The sequence below is a fragment of the Lethenteron reissneri genome, chromosome 22 (assembly GCF_015708825.2).
Source record: "Lethenteron reissneri isolate LAM-NWPU_2019-01 chromosome 22, ASM1570882v1, whole genome shotgun sequence".
Lineage (NCBI taxonomy): Eukaryota > Metazoa > Chordata > Hyperoartia > Petromyzontiformes > Petromyzontidae > Lethenteron > Lethenteron reissneri.
This window is the reverse complement of record NC_083800.1, coordinates 2,686,915-2,704,155: the sequence shown is the minus strand read 5'-3', so window position 1 is coordinate 2,704,155 and position 17,241 is coordinate 2,686,915. Positions and strand designations below refer to the sequence as shown.

General features: G+C 48.1%; 1 protein-coding gene across 3 annotated transcripts in view; it reads left to right on the top strand.

Annotated features, from left to right (window-relative positions):
- The first annotated feature begins 15,841 nt into the window (after positions 1-15,841).
- Positions 15,842-17,241, top strand: part of LOC133345512 (prominin-1-A-like) — a 48,688-nt gene continuing 47,288 nt past the window's right edge. For all 3 annotated transcript variants that reach the window (XM_061556306.1, XM_061556304.1, XM_061556305.1), the window contains exons 1-2: positions 15,842-16,141; positions 16,349-16,601. In XM_061556306.1, coding sequence (XP_061412290.1) covers positions 16,373-16,601 — 229 coding nt within the window. In that variant the 5' untranslated portion in view covers positions 15,842-16,141; positions 16,349-16,372. The remainder of the gene's footprint in view (positions 16,142-16,348; positions 16,602-17,241) is intronic.

The following is a 17,241-nucleotide window of genomic DNA, read 5'->3' as shown; positions in this document are numbered from 1 at the left end:
TTGGTAAGATAATTATACACCACTACCATTCCAATATCACGATGTTTTTCTTTATTTCTTGAGAGTGATTACGTTTCATTTCTAAAACGGGGAAAATCACCGACGTGGTTTGAACTCGACGACTGGATGCCTTTATTCAGCCGTGGATTGACAGGGATGCAAATTACTGGTATGCATCACAATAGCACGCAAGGCTATCAGATGACACCCACCGCGCCTCCGATAGGCAGGTCGTGGGTTTGTTCACAAATCGGCGTGGGTCTTTGTAAATATCAGGTTTCCTTCTGCGGGGTTTTAGCTCGGCTAGCCAAACCGAGCTTTGTCGCTCGTTCTATTGAGTCACCATTCTATAAAATATCACAGAAATTAAAAAAAGCCCAGCCTATATAGACAAAGTTTACTGACTCTCTCTTTCCAGTTGTATAAAACGAAATAAATCACACCCAAGCTTGCTGTAGTGGCAGGCATGCCACACCTGCGTATGAATGTGTGTTAGCATTACTGCGAGGACATTAGTACACGGGGATATAACGAATACGCGCTGAACGTTGCCGTATTCTCCGATCACAAGACGCGTTTTTTTGTTTTGCTTCTCTGCAATATTTTGAAAGGAAGCGCCAAGAGGCGCGTCTTGTGCTACGCTAGGTGTATTGGACCACGTTTGTGTAACTTTATTAACACAGGGCACACGTTTGTGTAACTTTATTAACACCGGGCGCATGTTTGTCGGGGCTTCTTTAACTTCCCCGTGATTTGGTGACGCTGCTGCTGCTACTGCTGCGTTGGCAGCGGCGCAGAAGCACACAAATAACAACAACAACACTCAACACAACTCGTCAATAACACTAAATATAGGGCGTGAATAAATATGATCGGCGACGTTTCTGGCATTGGCCCTTTTTCATAGCACACAGAGAGGCCAATACGTGGCACTCAGGAGAGAGAACACGGGCAGAAGAAAACTAGGATTCGAGTTACGGATGATGGCAAATAAAAATCCCCGACTAAGAAGTGATGCATGACAAACAAAATACCACATAATACCATCTACCAACAGATGGCGCGAGTCGTATATTAATCTGTAGCAAATACGATGCGCTGTTTATCAACCTCTATATATACATGTTATAAATAGCAGCGAAAAAATGCAAAGTTTTTCATCCGCGGTCACATTGTGTTAGGGCGGAAGAACAAAAGGTGCTTTGTGACACAAACGGAATCTAGTTATGAAAAGAAAAAGTAGCCGTCCCATCATCGAGATGATCAAACGAAAATAGGCTTTTACCTTTTCCGGCAAATCATACAGGAAGTGTTAAGACGTTCAAAGGCAAGATTCTTTGCAATAGGCGTCGAGTTTGTGTTTGAACATTTCAACACCTGGGGTATTATTCGCGGTAAGGCTAAATCCGATTCTTTTTTTTATTAGTTGACCGTAGCTTTGTGGTGGATCGTGCCGAGCCCCCTAAAGAGTTGTCACCAGCAATGGACCGCGGTTGGGGGGGGGGCATTGCCCCAGCGCTCGAGAGGGAGCGTCATCTTATAATCCGGAGAATAGGGACCGTCCATAAATGACGTCACGCACCTGGGGGGGGGGGGGGGGGTGAGAAATATGTCGTAACATCAAAATGCGCAACTTTAAATAAATATAGACAGCACGTTCTACTTAATAAAATAGACTTTTTAAAATAAATGTTTTCTCCTACAACATCAGAGTGCAGCGCCACATTAAATACGCACTACAATGACAATAGTTTAAAGGGATTTGATGCATGTTTTTTTTGTGGGGGGGGGGGGGGGGAAGAGCTTTGTGACGTCATATTTGAGGGGGGGGGGTCTGACTTCTGTGACGTCGTGTGACGAAGGGGGGGGGGGAATCAGAAATCGTCCATAATCGCGTGACGTCATTTATGGACGGCCCCATAGGGAAAAGCCTCTGCGTGGAGTCGAAACACCGTGCACGATATTTTGACACAAAGCCCGATTGAACGTCCGTGGGTGTTGTGACGAACGATACGGAGAAGTATTTAATGGGACGTGTGATGAGCAGCGATGCTGTTGCGTCTGCCGCTTCAGAGAAACACGTTCACCTGCACACTGGCACAGCCGTTGTGCAATTTCAACAAACTCCCTCGTGGGATTGTGTTACTGGCGCCTTTCTCGAGGGCAATGCGGCAGTGAACCCTGGCGCACCTGAGTTGGATTCCCGCGCACGGCTCACATCAGCGACGAGTGATACGTCTCAATCGCTCGTTGGGGTCACAACGCCCCGGCATGGTGAAGTATGTACTCTGAGTTCTTTCGGTAAAGTCACGTAGGTAAAAAATGAAATTAAAATTAATAAAAATAAAAACAATACATTTTTTAAATTCATTTTAATTTCATTAATAAAAATAAAAAATTATTGTTTTTTTTAAATTAATTTTTATTTTATTTTTTACCTACGTGACTTTACCGAAAGAACTAAGAGTATGAATCCTTGCAGTCACGAAAGCTTCAAATCTAGAATGCTGAAGTATGGCCAAACAAACCCCATAACCGATACGGCTCAGGAAAGCCTCCATCCAACGATGGATGCCCAAGGTAATATTTATATATATATTTTTTGGGCATCACTTGATTAAATAAAAAATATTGTTTCGCTTTGTCAAACTCCAAGAAAGCTGGTGGACAACAGGTAAGTTCTGCTATTGGACCATTATTACATTATTACATTATTGAAAATGACAACTGACACCTTAATTACGCACCACGAAAAACATGTTTGCATTGCGTCTTTGGTTGTAGCTGTGCAAGTTATGCCGACGCCTTTGACCAAATAACCCAGAATTCCGCCCGACTTCCGCTGTGAGACTTTGCAAGCTAAGCAGGTTTAAGCCGGGTGAGAGCCTGGCTGGTGCTTGGACGCGTGACCACGGCGCACAAACCAAGGTTGCCACCGGCTGCTGTGGGGACCACAAAGTGGGTTCAGCAGAGAGTGCAGTCCACACAATTAGATGATTGTACAGGGTGGTCCTTCATAAATAATTCGCGAAAACGTAACATTTTTAAAGTCAGGATTATTTGAAACAGAAATTAATATACGAAGGAAAAAAAATAATTGTCGCTCGCCTTCACCAACACTTACCCACGTGGTGAAGTATGGTCGCATAACCTGCATAGGGTGAGGAGGTTCGCATCCAACAGTGGAGTGACATTTAAAACAACAAAACGTGCTTTGGGTGCCCCTCTCAACGCTTACAAGGAAGTAGCCGCGTCGTCGCCTGTCACTCGTTTCGCCCAGGGCTCGCTTGACGTGGCAATGGGGCCTCTCGCGCGCGTGTCCGCATGAGTCAGTGGGTGGGTCGGTCGGTCGCTTCCCGTGTTGGCCAGACAGCGTGGAAGGGCACCAGGGTGCAATTTCAAAGCCCATTTACAGAGCGCGCGCATCGGTTTTCTCGGTTGCGCCACGTGTTGGTCTGCACGATGACCGACTTTTCGAATCCACGTGCCGGAAAGCTTCCTGGAGAATCGAGTTCCTCTTTATATGTACAGCCCGACAAAGGATAAAGCTGGAAACTCTGCCGGAACTGGGTGCTTCTGGGTTTGTGCCGCTGTGTTATTTGCATCCGAACAACGCGGCTACGCAGCTGGCTCGCGCGTTCTCGGGTTTTTCCGTGTGCATGGGCGTGAGCTCCTGATGGACTCCTGTTACCTGGGGCGCCGCGGGTGGCGAGATGGCAAAGTCCTTGCCTGGTATATACAGGAGGTTATACTGGTAGGAACCTGCTGGTTACACCAGCCCACAGGGAATTATTGTGTCCGTCCGTCCGTCGTGCAGGGAGGGGCTGGGTGGGGAGGGGCGGGTGGGGAGGGGCTGGGTGGGGAGGGTGGGCGGGCTGGGTGGGAGGGGTGGGGCTGGGTGGGGAGGGGCTAGGTGGGGAGGGTGGGGAGGGGCTGGGTGGGGGGTGGGAGGGGTGGGGCTGGGTGGGGAGGGGCTGGTCAGCCCTTGGTGCCCTTATGAAACTCAACGTTTAACCTACTCACGCTGGCTTGTGCCCGCCCTCACAGTCGGCCATATTTGCGGAATACACCACGCCGCCGTTGACCCTGGCCATTGACCGAGCAACCCAACGTTCCTACCAGCTCCCTCCGCAGGAATGTGTTGGGTTCGATCCCAACCCTGACGCCTGTATATTTGGAGTTTGCGTGTCTGGGTTATTTTTTTGTATGTGGCGCAAGCTCTGACCGAGGAAATACGTGAAACACAAAAACTATTTCAGTTATTTCCCCCACAGCGGATGTAAGAGGAAGAAGAAAATGATCAGAATTTATTTTCATCAAACTAAAGAATGTTTACTCTTTGGTTCTTTCGGTAAAGTCACGTAGAAAGAAATGTAATGTTATTATTTAATTTATTTCTACGTGGCTTTACCTGCAGTCAAGAAAGCTTCGAATCTAGTTTAAAGAATGTTTTTTTTTCTTTTTACCAGGTAAGGCCCACTGAGCTACGTAGCTCTTTCTCAGAAGCGACCTGGCCACAAATGATAGCCCAACGAAGTGGCTTATCACGTGGACATTTACAGCAGCCAAAAACTCTAAACGCCTGACGTTTTTTTTCTAAATGTGGAAGGAAAACCGGAGGACACGGATTAAAATCCACGCGACCACGGGGAGAGAAAGAGAGAGACACGCAAACACCAAATACACAGCAGACGTCAGGGTCGGGATCGAACCCACGACCTCCTGCATACCAGGCGAGGTAGTTAACATCTCGCCATCACAGCACAGATTCTCTCTGCATTGGCCAGCGCACCGGGTCGCCGGTTATAATCGATCGCCAGGCGCGGCTGTGGGAATAAATAACGTGCAAAAATCTTAAAATCTCTCCACCTCTATCCAGTGTATGGTGGGATCGAGTATGGCAATGCTCATATCCTCCAAGACGTCTGGCTAACATGAAAGAGTTGGCCAACATACTCTACTCTAGGAGTTCTGTAGAGCTCGCAAGTCAACTGCGGGTAACCTCTGGTGATTAGTGATTTTTTTGTTGGCTTGAGGTTTTAATAATTGTTTTCAGAATGGGTTATGTGCTGCTATCCACACGCACGTGTCATACACATGTGGAACTAACGCGTGTAAAATTGACGACACATAAGCTATCAATATTTCTGTAAAGGGAAAATAGGGTGCATACCGCATATTTTACATACCGAATATTGTGCATGCTATATGTCGACTCAAATTCAGTATTCGAACGCCTAACGCTCCCCTTTGATTTCGCATGGAGAACAATTCAACATTCACGGCCCCTTTGTCTATCCACTGCTGGATGGAGGCCTCCCCACGCCGGGTCGGTCGTTGCTTGAGCACACAGCACCTTGCTGGTTGGTGATTGCGTCACCCGGGACCGGTTCAGATTATCCACTCGTCACTGACCCCAGCCTTGGCCAGGAATCGATCTCCCCGCGTGCTGGTTTCATAACACAGTGCGCAAACCACTGCACCACCACTCCCGTTAAAGAAAACTGTGTGTCCTATGAAATGATGCTATTTACCTCCCTAACATGTTTATCAGATGTTACAGTCTTCGCGACCTACCCATCATTCCATTGCACAATAGTGAAACGCCGCTCGCGCCGGATGCTTGCAAAACACACCCGTCGTAGTTTAGTAGAGTTCAAGGTTTAGTAGAGTTCAAGGTTTAGTACAGGTTTAGTACAGGTTTAGTACAGGTTTAGTACAGGTTTAGTACAGGTTTAGTAGAGGTTTAGGTTTAGTAGAGGTTTAGGTTTAGTAGAGGTTTAGTAGAGGTTCCAGTGTTCGCGACCTACCCACCATTCCAATGCAACATAGAAAAACGCTGCTCGCGCCCGATGCTTGCTAAACACACGGGTCGTCTCGGCATCGCTGAACGCGTCGAATTCACAACAAGATCGAGGAACTTGATTTGAACGCGGCGTTCCCCGAGTCGTCAACAAACGCCGAAAACCGCGCGCGTCACGAAGATCTGGATCTGAATCGGGTCACGTCGGAGGTGCTTTAGCAATCGTCGGTGACGAACAGCGCGTGTTACAGAGGAGCGTCTCAAGTACTTGGACGGAAAATGTTGCTAAATGCGCAGAGGGGCACCACGGTGGGTCACGTGGAAGGCGACGTTTTTGGTAAACAATGGACCGCAGTCGATGACGTCTTGATACGTTGTGAAAGGTGCTCGAAAAATGCAACTTGTTGTCATTATTATTATTATCATCATGAGATAAGAAGAGAAACACACACAGCCATTATCCACGATCTCATTGTGGTGCTCAATAAACTCCCAAATGTGTTACCGCTGCGGAAAAGTCCACAAATTGCGAACATGAATGCGTTACTCTGTAATCAAAGTACACATTCATATCCTCCTGTGCCCTGTATGTACACAAGGTCCAGGGAAGTCTTTGCATGGTGGGGATGTGGGGTGGGGGGTGATGTTATTGAACGTATCTGGTCCATAGAGATATGCGCCGTCTGGTTCACAGGGGACGTTAACAATCCTCGCGCATCATTCGAAACGAGGACGCCGTTATGTGCCGACACCTTGGCCCTAAATTTGGCACAAAAAATCTAATTAAAACCACCCACAAATAACTCGATTGGTAATATGCATCGCAACATCGCTTCCGAATGGTCCGAATGGCAGACCTAACAATCCGTCGGAGAAACACAGCCCAACCCGATATGACTTGCACGGGTTCCAAACGTGTGAACTTGTGATAAGTTCCTCTGAACATCTCTGACTGGCATACTCGAGGCTGCACAGCAGCAGACGCGTCTTAACGTACGTAGCCGATCGTGGTCATCGGACATGCGAGATACATTCAGGAAAGCCCCAAACGAGTCGTACAACTCTCAAGACGAGGGCCCTGCATTTGAGATGTGAACTACCTCGCCTGGTTTCGATTTAAAGCTTTCGTGACTGCAGGGATGTACCTTCTTGGTTCTTTCGGTAAAGTCACGTAGAATGTAAATAATAAAATAATAAAAATAAAACATAATTAAATAATTTCCACGACGTTTCGGCCACAACGCAAGCAGCCGTCCTCAGGTGGAGAACAGGTCTGTCGAGAAGACAAAGTCTGAATCTCAGGTGGAGAACAGGTCTGTCGAGAAGACAGAGTCTGCTTGCGTTGTGGCCGAAACGTCGTGAGAATTATTTTATTATGTTTTATTTTTATTATTTTATTATTTCCATTCTACGTGACTTTACCGAAAGAACCAAGAAGATACCTCGCCTGGTATACAGGAGGTCGTGGGTTCGATCCCGACCCTGACGCCTGCTGCATGCTTGATGTTGTCCTGGTCCTCCGGGGTTTCTCGCAACAGTTAGAATCAACGTCACGCGTTTAGAGTATTTGGCTGCTATACATTTTCAAGTTGAGCTGTCATTTTCGGCCCGGTCGCTTCTGAAAAAAACCCAATAAAGCTCAGTTGGTATTCTGTGGGTCTTTCGGTAAAGTCACGTAAATAGGTTAAAAAAAAAGAACAAGAAACTACGACGTTTCAATCGCAACACAGGCGGTCATCAGGACGACCGCTTGTGTTGCGATCGAAACGTCGTAGTTTTTTGTTCTTTTCTTTGAACATATCTACGTGACTTTGCCGATAGACCCACAGAATATGAATTCCTGCAGTCACGAAAGCTTTAAGTCAAGAATTAGCTCAGTGGATCTTACCTGGTAAAATAGAACAAAAGTTGTTTAGTTTTTTTTTTATAGAATGTGTGGCCACTTACATTATCAAAAGTTTGGCTTCTTGTGGGAGGAAACGACAGAGCAGTGGTTCTTCTTCTCCGTCTTCACCTGGGGGTGCACGCAGCCGCTCGGGGTGCGAGATGCCCTTTCTGGGGGTGCGCGACATGGCCAGATTGTTTTAGAAGGTAAATCATCGAACACACAAATTAGGCACGGGGCATGTAAGTACAACTTATTTGTTGAATTCTACTTTTTTATACGTTTTGACTTAAAACTTTCGTGACTGCAGCAATTCATATTCTTGGTTGTTTCGGTAAAGTATTTTTTTATTTTCTATCTACGTGACTTTACCGAAAGAACCAATAATATTTTGTTTTACGATTGAGAGCCACTTAAGTGCAGGCTGCAGTGATGGTTAAGAACCGCGACCCTCAGCACGCTACTCAAGAGTACACCCACTGGCCACCACCCAAAGCCTCCACAACACCTGGGGCCGTATTGCCAGGTCGTCTCCATTGAACGCTTCTAACCAGGCTCAAGCCTGCTTTGCTTCTGAGATCCTAAGGCGTCCGGTCAGATGCGGGTTCATTCGGTCACCTGAATTCGGACGGTGCGTACAACCATGAGCGAAATATGAATGAATGACGATACAAAATTTCGAATTAAAGCTTTCGTGACTGCATGGATTCATCTTCTTGGTTCTTTCGGTAAAGTCACGTAGAAGGGAAATCATAAAATAATAAAAATTAAACATAATAAAATAATTCTCACGACGTTTCGGCCACAACGCAAGCAGCCGTCCTGTTATTATTTCCCTTCTACGTGACTTTACCGAAAGAACCAAGAAAATGACGATACACTTGGGGTTGTAGAAAGACACCATGCAATTGTCTCCCGCGAAGCTTGCGTGTGTACCACTGTTTTGTTTTTTATAGTACCGGACTTGTAAATGACAGGGGAGAAATGTTGTGAACAATCGCACGGAGAGAGGTATGGTCATGCAAATGTTACGGAACAAGCTGCTCGGGCGGTTCCTCGAAACGAGTTTAAAACCCGACTCCTCTCTGGGTGGGATAAGGAAATAAAAACGCTCACGTGTCAAAGTCGCAGCTGTAGATTCGTCAGCTTTATTCAATGTGCCTCCCCCCCACACTTCTCTCAGGTTCCCACAGCGGAGAGCGTGTGCTCTCCAATTCCAACACCAATATCTCTGCGCTCTCTTCCCCCCCCCCGCTCTCTTTCTCGCTCTGCTCTAAAGAAGAAAAAAATAGCCCATTGTCTGAATCCTTAGCCGATGTTTTTGTGTGTTGCAAGGCAGTGTTAATGGCAACTGCGGGGGAGTGTTTTTTTTGTTAGCTAGTAATATGAATAAATTTCTATTTAATGCTTTCGTGACTTCCAGGGATTCATCTTATTGGTTCTTTCGGTGCAGTCACGTAGAATGGAAATAATAAAATAATAAAAATAAAACATAATAAAATAATTCTCACGACGTTTCGGCCACAACGCAAGCAGCCGTCCTCAGGTGGAGAACAGGTCTGTCGAGAAGACAGAGACCTGCTCTCCAGGACGGCTGCTTGCGTTGTGGCCGAAACGTCGTGAGAATTATTTAATGTTTTATTTTTATTTTCTTATTTCCATTCTACGTGACTTCACCGAAAGAACCAAGAAGAAGAATTAAATTCACCATCTCCTCGGTTATTGCCCATCACCAAATCGCCCTGGATACCCTCTGATATCTACAGATCGTAGAAGCTCAGCAGGGTGCTCGGAATGGGAGATGGGAGACCACTTTGTACAACGCAGGGACAGCACCTATAACATGCACGGTATATTACAGGTGATGTGAGAGTGCTTGACATTTGAGCATACTTCTGCATAGCAGAAGTATTTTTTTATGATGACCACACCTGCAGTTACTTTGGTGAACTTCCACAAAAATAAATTGATGTTGCCCCCGAGGCTAAAGAATGCCTCACAGCTGTTTCAGTCGAAGGTGTGGTGGCTTCCCCTCACCTACCCCTCTTTTTATAAAAAAAAAAACCCCAAGCATTACAGGAACATCAAGAACCAGGGCAGCCGAGTTCCAATTGACTGGCGCATAGAATAATCATTGTAGCGATATCCCAGAGCGATAAAGAGACAACGGAGAGAGAGTCGGGGGGAGAAGTAGTTAATTCTAGATTTGAAGCTTTCGTGACTGCAAGGATTCATACTCTTAGGTTTTTTCGGAAAAGTCACGTAGGTAAAAATAAATAATAAAAATAAAAATAATAGAAATAACCTGATGACGGAGACTTGTGTTGCCTCCGAAACGTCGTGAATTAGAATTGTATTTCTATTATTATTTCTATTATTTCTATTTTTATTATTTATTTTTACCTACGTGACTTTACCGAAAAAACCTAAGAGTAGAAGTAGTCAAATAGACAGAGGGCAGAAGGAATTGGGTGGGGAGTGGTTCTCAAACAACCCGTCTGTTTGTGACGGTGTGGAAAGCGTACGTAAAGAATAAGGACATCGACTCCTTGATGTGACATTTACTTCTGCCAATATTTGCGGGTCGTTGAAGCGGAGCGAGTTAAAAAGGTAAATTATGACGATTAAAATACAACGCAGTGGTCGGTTCTCAGAAACCTGACCATGATGATGGTTCCGAGTACAGGGCGTACAGAGCGCATGGGTGGAGAAATGTGTCCACCCACTGCACTCATTGTTAGGCGAGGCGCGGGCCATCCGAAGCGGTGAATGCAAGGCGACGGAAAAGCGATGTCGATGTTTGACCAGTGTCGGATTATCCTCGTAGCGAAAGTAGCTACATGTGTAGTAATTACATGTGTAGTAGCTACATATGTAGTTGCTACGGGCCCGGCACTTTCAAGGGCCCCGCGCTAAATGCTTACAAGCTATCAATTCCGGTTCAGTGATTCTGCATCTTGCTCTATTACTATAGTACTATACTGCCTTCAACTTTTATGAACGACTGGGTGTTTAAGGTTAGAAATTTGTCGTATTATCTGGCTGTATAGCAAATGGAAAAACACAATTACTTTACTATGCAAGTGAAACATTTGTGTTTTAATATTTACGTTTTGTTTTTTTATTTAGGGCCCCTTTATAACATCATGTGCTACAGGCCCCGCACCAGCTTACTCCGGCATTGTATTTGACGCACGTTGTCACTTCTGCTGTCTGTGTGGCATGCTGACGGGGGGGGGGGTAGTGGATGGGCGGTGGTACGCCGATTTAAATCATTATCCCTCGCCACTATTCATCGTTTCCAACGTCAATTACAGAGTCGGGTGCTTTATCAATCGCTTTCCGCTGTCAAACTGCGTTGACGCGCGCGAATGTGTCGTCCGGGGCGCGCGGATGCGTCGTGGTGAGCGCCACACCGCACCACAAACCCAGAGACGTGACGTTGCATTCCTGGCTTACGGCACTACGACTTGTTCTGGCCTCCCACTACGTCGACTCGGCCTTGAATGACCGCCTGTTGCGCCGTGTGAACGCCAGGCACCGGGAGACGAGGGCTGCGGTGCTGGGTACGAGCCTGAAGAGTCGAGGCGCCCAAAGCAGCGGGGATTTGGCTACCTTACAGCTTGCTCTGTGCTTTCCCACTTCTCTGAATCATTAACAAACTGTGCGCATTACAAGTCTGTGTGTTTATGTTATGTGTGTGTTTAATGCGTGCAAGTGAATAATATTTGTTTGTAATGCTTGCGCGCGCGTGAGTGTGTGAGTAATATGCAAAGCTGCATTTGCAGGTATGTATGTTGAACGTCTTTCGCACCGTACGTAGCCAACCGTGCTAATCAGTTGATGCGGGGGAAGGACAACAAATCGAACAACAACAAAAATCAGTTCTAGATAAACGAGTTTTCAACTTGCAGTCAAACGTGCCTAGCTCCGAGTGGCTTCTTAATATCGGAAGGAGGAGCGTTCCAGACGGCCGCAGAAGCGCGTCTGAAAGCGCCGCGCGATGCGGTGACAGCCGTCTCTGTTCGATGGTCTAGCACCCAAAAGCCGTTGCTGCTGCTGCTGCTGCGAGAATGGACCGGAGTTCGCGTGACGATGATGGTTTATACTCCTTGACGACATCAGCAAGTTATTGTGCTTCATTTGTGGCGAGCACTGTGTGTGAAACGAGGTGCGACCCCGTGTCTTCATTCGGCAACCGCTTGCCCTTGAGATGCAATGCGTCAGGGTTCGACTCTGCTTATAGGTGACGATGGTACAGTGGTCGTTTACATTTTTTTCCATGCGAGTGTTCTGACCAACTTAAAAATACATCTCACGTCATCCTACGGGCATGTTTGTGCGCGTGCTTGCCTTAACACACCATTAACATAATACTGGTAGTAGGAACCTCCTGGTTACACCAGCCCACAGGGGATTATTGTGTCCGTCCGTCCGTCCGTCGTGCATCCAAAAATGGGAGGGGTGGGGCTGGGTGGAGAGGGGAGGGGCTGGGTGGGGAGGGTGGGGAGGGGCTGGGTGGGGAGGGTGGGGAGGGGCTGGGTGGGGAGGGTGGGGCTGGGTGGGGGGTGGGAGGGGTGGGGCTGGGTGGGGAGGGGCTGGTCACCCCGTGGTGCCCTTATAAAACTCAACGTTTAACCTACTCACGCCGACTTGTGCCCGCCCTCACAGTCGGCCATATTTGCGGAATACACCACGCCGCCGTTGACCCTGGCCATTGACCAAGCAACCCAACGTTCCTACCAGCTCCCTCCGCAGGAATGTGTTCGTTACTCAATCTTACCTGCTCGGTCATTTGGCATCTCACAGTCCTCTTTACGCAACACTTCGCGACAGATCACTCGTCACCGAGAAATGTTGCAAGCACAGTGCACGTGGTATTCTTTGCGTGACCAAACGTGAACCTGTGACCTGTGTTCAGACGTTCCTGTCCCTGGGGTCATGATCATCTTCGGGCTCCGAAGGTTGTGGGTGGCATCACCGTGAGCGTAGCGGAGGTCCCACTGAGCTTAACGGTTCATGCGGAGGCTTACAAGCTCCACCTTCTGGCTTGTCAGGATGATCTGAGTAGTGCCAAGGCATCTTTCTATTATGATGTATTTACAAAGGGAGACCCAGATGGCCACGGTTAAATTGGTTAACATTTGTATGAATACGCAGTCATTGCATAGAATGCACGCGTGACACTACAAGTATTGTACTACATACATATATATTATTAGAAATGAAGAGTGATACTGGTGTGCAGGTTGAGGTGGTGGTACACACTGCACCATGAACCCGGTGGACCGAGTTCAATTTCTGGCCATGGCTAACATCGCGTTGTGGAGTGAAATCTGAACCGGTTATGGGCCCTACCGCTTTGTCAGCCCATATTGACCATCGTTTTAAAGTACCAGTCAAAGAACCTTCATGAGAGGGGGGGGGGGGGGCGGCCTTAATGTGGCAGTGGATTGACGATGAATTGTAAATCATTATTCTGCTGACTGATTTACAAGACTCCTTCGCAATTCTGGCTGCCGCCTGATGAAGCTGGTTGTTATCGCCAGTGAAACGCTTTCTCGACGAGTATATGTTGCTGGTTTACCCTCCAACACACCGGTGCGCTGACGAAGTAGTAACTCATTTGCACGTTTCGTTCACGGGACAAATTTTACGAGTTGGCTGTGTCGGGTGGTGGCGGGTTTAACGACACATTTATATATTTACGCGCTACAACCCCCAAACATGACTATTGATCGTCGGCAAGAACTAAAATGTTTGCGAGCGATGTCGTGTCCTCTTCCCAGCAGATGGGAAACTCCGGGGGGTTAAATCCGCGCGGACGTCGCCATGAACGGCGGAGTCGGTGGGGCGTGAAACGGCGCGCAGACCCCCGGCCGATTCCTCCTCTCGCCAATCCGTGTCTCAGGCTGCAGGGTGCATGGAGTCGTGTGTGAGCGTGTGTGTGTGCATGGAGTGTGTGTGTGTGCATGGAGTGTGCGTGTGTGTGCATGGAGTGTGTGTGTGTGCATGGAGTGTGTGTGTGTGCATGGTGTGTGTGTGTGTGCATGGAGTGTGTGTGTGTATGGAGTGTGTGTGTGTGCATGGAGTTTGTGTGTGTGTGTGTGCATGGAGTGTGTGTGTGCATGGAGTGTGTGTGTGTGCATGGAGTGTGTGTGTGTGCATGGAGTGTGTGTGTATGGAGTGTGTGTGCGTGGAGTGTGTGTGTGCATGGTGTGTGTGTGTGTGCATGGAGTGTGTGTGTGTGCATGGTGTGTGTGCATGGAGTGTGTGTGCATGGAGTGTGTGCATGGTGTGTGTGTATGGAGTGTGTGTGTGCATGGTGTGTGTGTGTGTGTGCATGGCGTGTGTGTGCTTGTGTGTGTCGGGGGGGGGTGTCTCTCACTGGCTAAGTCCCAGAAAGTTCAGCTGGTAACGGCAGCCCGAGTGATCCCTCTTGCTCCTCTCTCACAGGTTCCCATCTCCCCCACAGGCCCCCCGGGAGGGCTGGAGGGGGGGGGGTGCGAGCCCCCCACCGCTAAAGGATTAACGCCCCCCCCAAACACTTAAAAAACCGGTCAAATCTGTCGGCACAAGTCGTGTCGCAGACGTTCCCCATGTGCACGGCGTGGTGAGCGGCTCGGCCAGGATGCACGAGACACAAGCCGAGCACAGATCAACATCGTCACTCGGTCTGCTTCGCGTTCGTTACAAAAATTGCGTCTTTAAAAAAAAAATAGTTTAAGATGAATTGTGTCTAGCCCTCACCTGCGATTAGTACGGTTGGATAGGTACGGTGCGAAAGAAATTCAACAAGGTCGCGCTGCAGAATTGCCCCCCAGCCATCATTCTCGGGCGCTCCAAGTGTCACCACCCTGCTGTGTTAATCTCACAGTGTGTGTGTTTGTGTTAATCTCACAGTGTGTGTGGCTGTGTTAATCTCACAGTGTGTGGCTGTGTTAGTCTCACAGTGTGTGGTTGTGTTAATATCACAGTGTGTGTGGCTGTGTTAGTCTCACAGTGTGTGTGGCTGTGTTAGACTCACAGTGTGTGGCTGCGTTAGTCTCACAGTGTGTGTGGCTGTGTTAGACTCACAGTGTGTGTGGCTGTGTTAGTCTCACAGTGTGTGTGGCTGTGTTAGACTCACAGTGTGTGTGGCTGTGTTAGTCTCACAGTGTGTGGCTGTGTTACACGCACAGTGTGTGTGGCTGTGTTAGTCTCACAGTGTGTGGCTGTGTTAGTCTCACAGTGTCAGGCTGTGTTAAACTCACAGTGTGTGGCTGTGTGAGTCTCACAGTGTGTGGCTGTGTTAGTCTCACAGTGTCAGGCTGTGTTAAACTCACAGTGTGTGGCTGTGTGAGTCTCACAGTGTGTGGCTGTGTTATATTCACAGTGTGTGGCTGTGTTAGTCTCACAGTGTGTGGCTGTTAGTCTCACAGTGTGTGGCTATGTTAATATCACAGTGTGTGGCTGTGTTAGTCTCACAGTGTGTGGCTGTGTTAGTTTCACAGTGTGTGGCTGTGTTAGTCTCACAGTGTGTGTGGCTGTGTTAGACTCACAGTGTGTGGCTGTGTTAGTCTCACAGTGTGTGGCTGTGTTAGTCTCACAGTGTGTGGCTGTGTTAGTCTCACAGTGTCAGGCTGTGTTAAACTCACAGTGTGTGGCTGTGTGAGTCTCACAGTGTGTGGCTGTGTTATATTCACAGTGTGTGGCTGTGTTAGATTCACAGTGTGTGGCTGTGTTAGACTCACAGTGTGTGGCTGTGTTAGTCTCACAGTGTGTTTCTGTGTTAGTCTCACAGTGTGTGGCTGTGTTAGTCTCACAGTGTGTGGCTGTGTTAATCTCACAGTGTGTGTCTGTGTTAGTCTCACAGTGTGTGGAGCTGTGTTAGTCTCACAGTGTGTGGCTGTGTTAGTCTCACAGTGTGTGTGTCTGTGTTAGTCTCACAGTGTGTGGCTGTGTTAATCTCACAGTGTGTGGCTGTGTTAGTCTCACAGTGTGTGGAGCTGTGTTAGTCTCACAGTGTGTGGCTGTGTTAGTCTCACAGTGTGTTTCTGTGTTAGGGAGTGGAGCTGTCCAGGTGGTGTGTAACAACGCCCCCCACCCTCCCTCCACCTCCCACCGCCCACAGCAGACAAAAGCGATGTAATTTCCTGCGCGCTTGACTCAGCGGGCTGAAAGGAGCTTTTAAGGGTTCGCGGATTAGGGGACGAGAATAATTCACGCGCACCCACGTCGGACTTGGCCGCAGGGTGCACAGAGTTGATTTGACCCTGTCAACGCAAACGCCTGGGCAAACACCCACCACCTAACCAGCCAGCCAGCCAGCGTGGTCGTCTTGATTGCCACGGTGAATCGTAACTTGATTTTCCGCTGCTGAAAAGTGACAATTGGCAGGTGTACACAGGACAAACGTCGTCGTCTCGCAGTGTTGTGAAATAGGCAACTTTTATTTGTTTTCGTGTCTTCAGGTGAGCAATTTTTCATTTAAGTCGAACTCTCCCCGGGGGAAATTAAAGTTCGTTCATTTGTTTTTTTGCTTTCGGAAGCTAACGCGGTTTTTTTTTAGTTGTCGCGGGTACAAAACGAGGGATCCGGCAGGTGGATCGCTGCAAAGAGACAGAGAGAGAGAGAAAAAAAAGACTTCGCGTTGTTGTTTTTCCCACTCTGGGGAACAGAGACCCCTGGTCCACGGCTCGGACATGCGGCAGCAGCGCCGTGCTACGGCCGCGTGGCTTTGCCTGGCCGCTCTGTGCGCGCTCGCGCCCGCGATGTCTGCCCAGGCGACCACCGGCAACTCGTCGGTTTACCCGTCCATCAGCAGCAGCCCGCTCACCGTGGACGCCAGCTATCATCCCGGCAGCATCGAGCCGTTCTTCAACATGACCAACTACTTTCTGAACGTCGTGCAACCTCGCGCTTGGCCCGCAGGTGAGAGAGCGGTTGGCACGTGATGGGTGACTGCTGTGACTGGCACGGCTTTGTGTATCTCAGTCGGTAAAAAAAAAGCCAAGCCACGCTTGGTTAACCCTGGGTCTGTCCCGTGACCTCTGACCCTCGGAGAGGCTTCCTTCGGGACGCTTCACGTGGCCTCAAAGTGCACCTAACCTGGCACAGGGCGGGCTGCCGTTTGGTGACGTCAGTGTTCTTTAGTGGCGAGTGGCGGGTCTTGTATTGGTGCGCTGCTATTATTGTTAAACAAGTAGACGATCGTCATTATATTTCGATTTAAAGCTTTCGTGACTGCAGGGATTCATCTTCTTGGTTCTTTCGGTAAAGTCACGTAGAAGGGAAATAATAAAATAATACAAATAAAACTTAATAAATACAATTCTCACGACGTTTCGGCCACAACGCAAGCAGCCGTCCTCAGGTGAAGAACAGGTCGGACGCTGTCTTTCCGACAGACCTGTTTTTCACCTGAGGACGGCTGCTTGCGTTGTGGCCGAAACGTCGTGAGAATTGTATTTTATTATGTTTTATTTTTATTATTTCCCTTCTACGTAACTTTACCGAAAGAACCATGAAGAATCGTCATTATAGTAATGAGTGTACGCACGTTTGATAATTG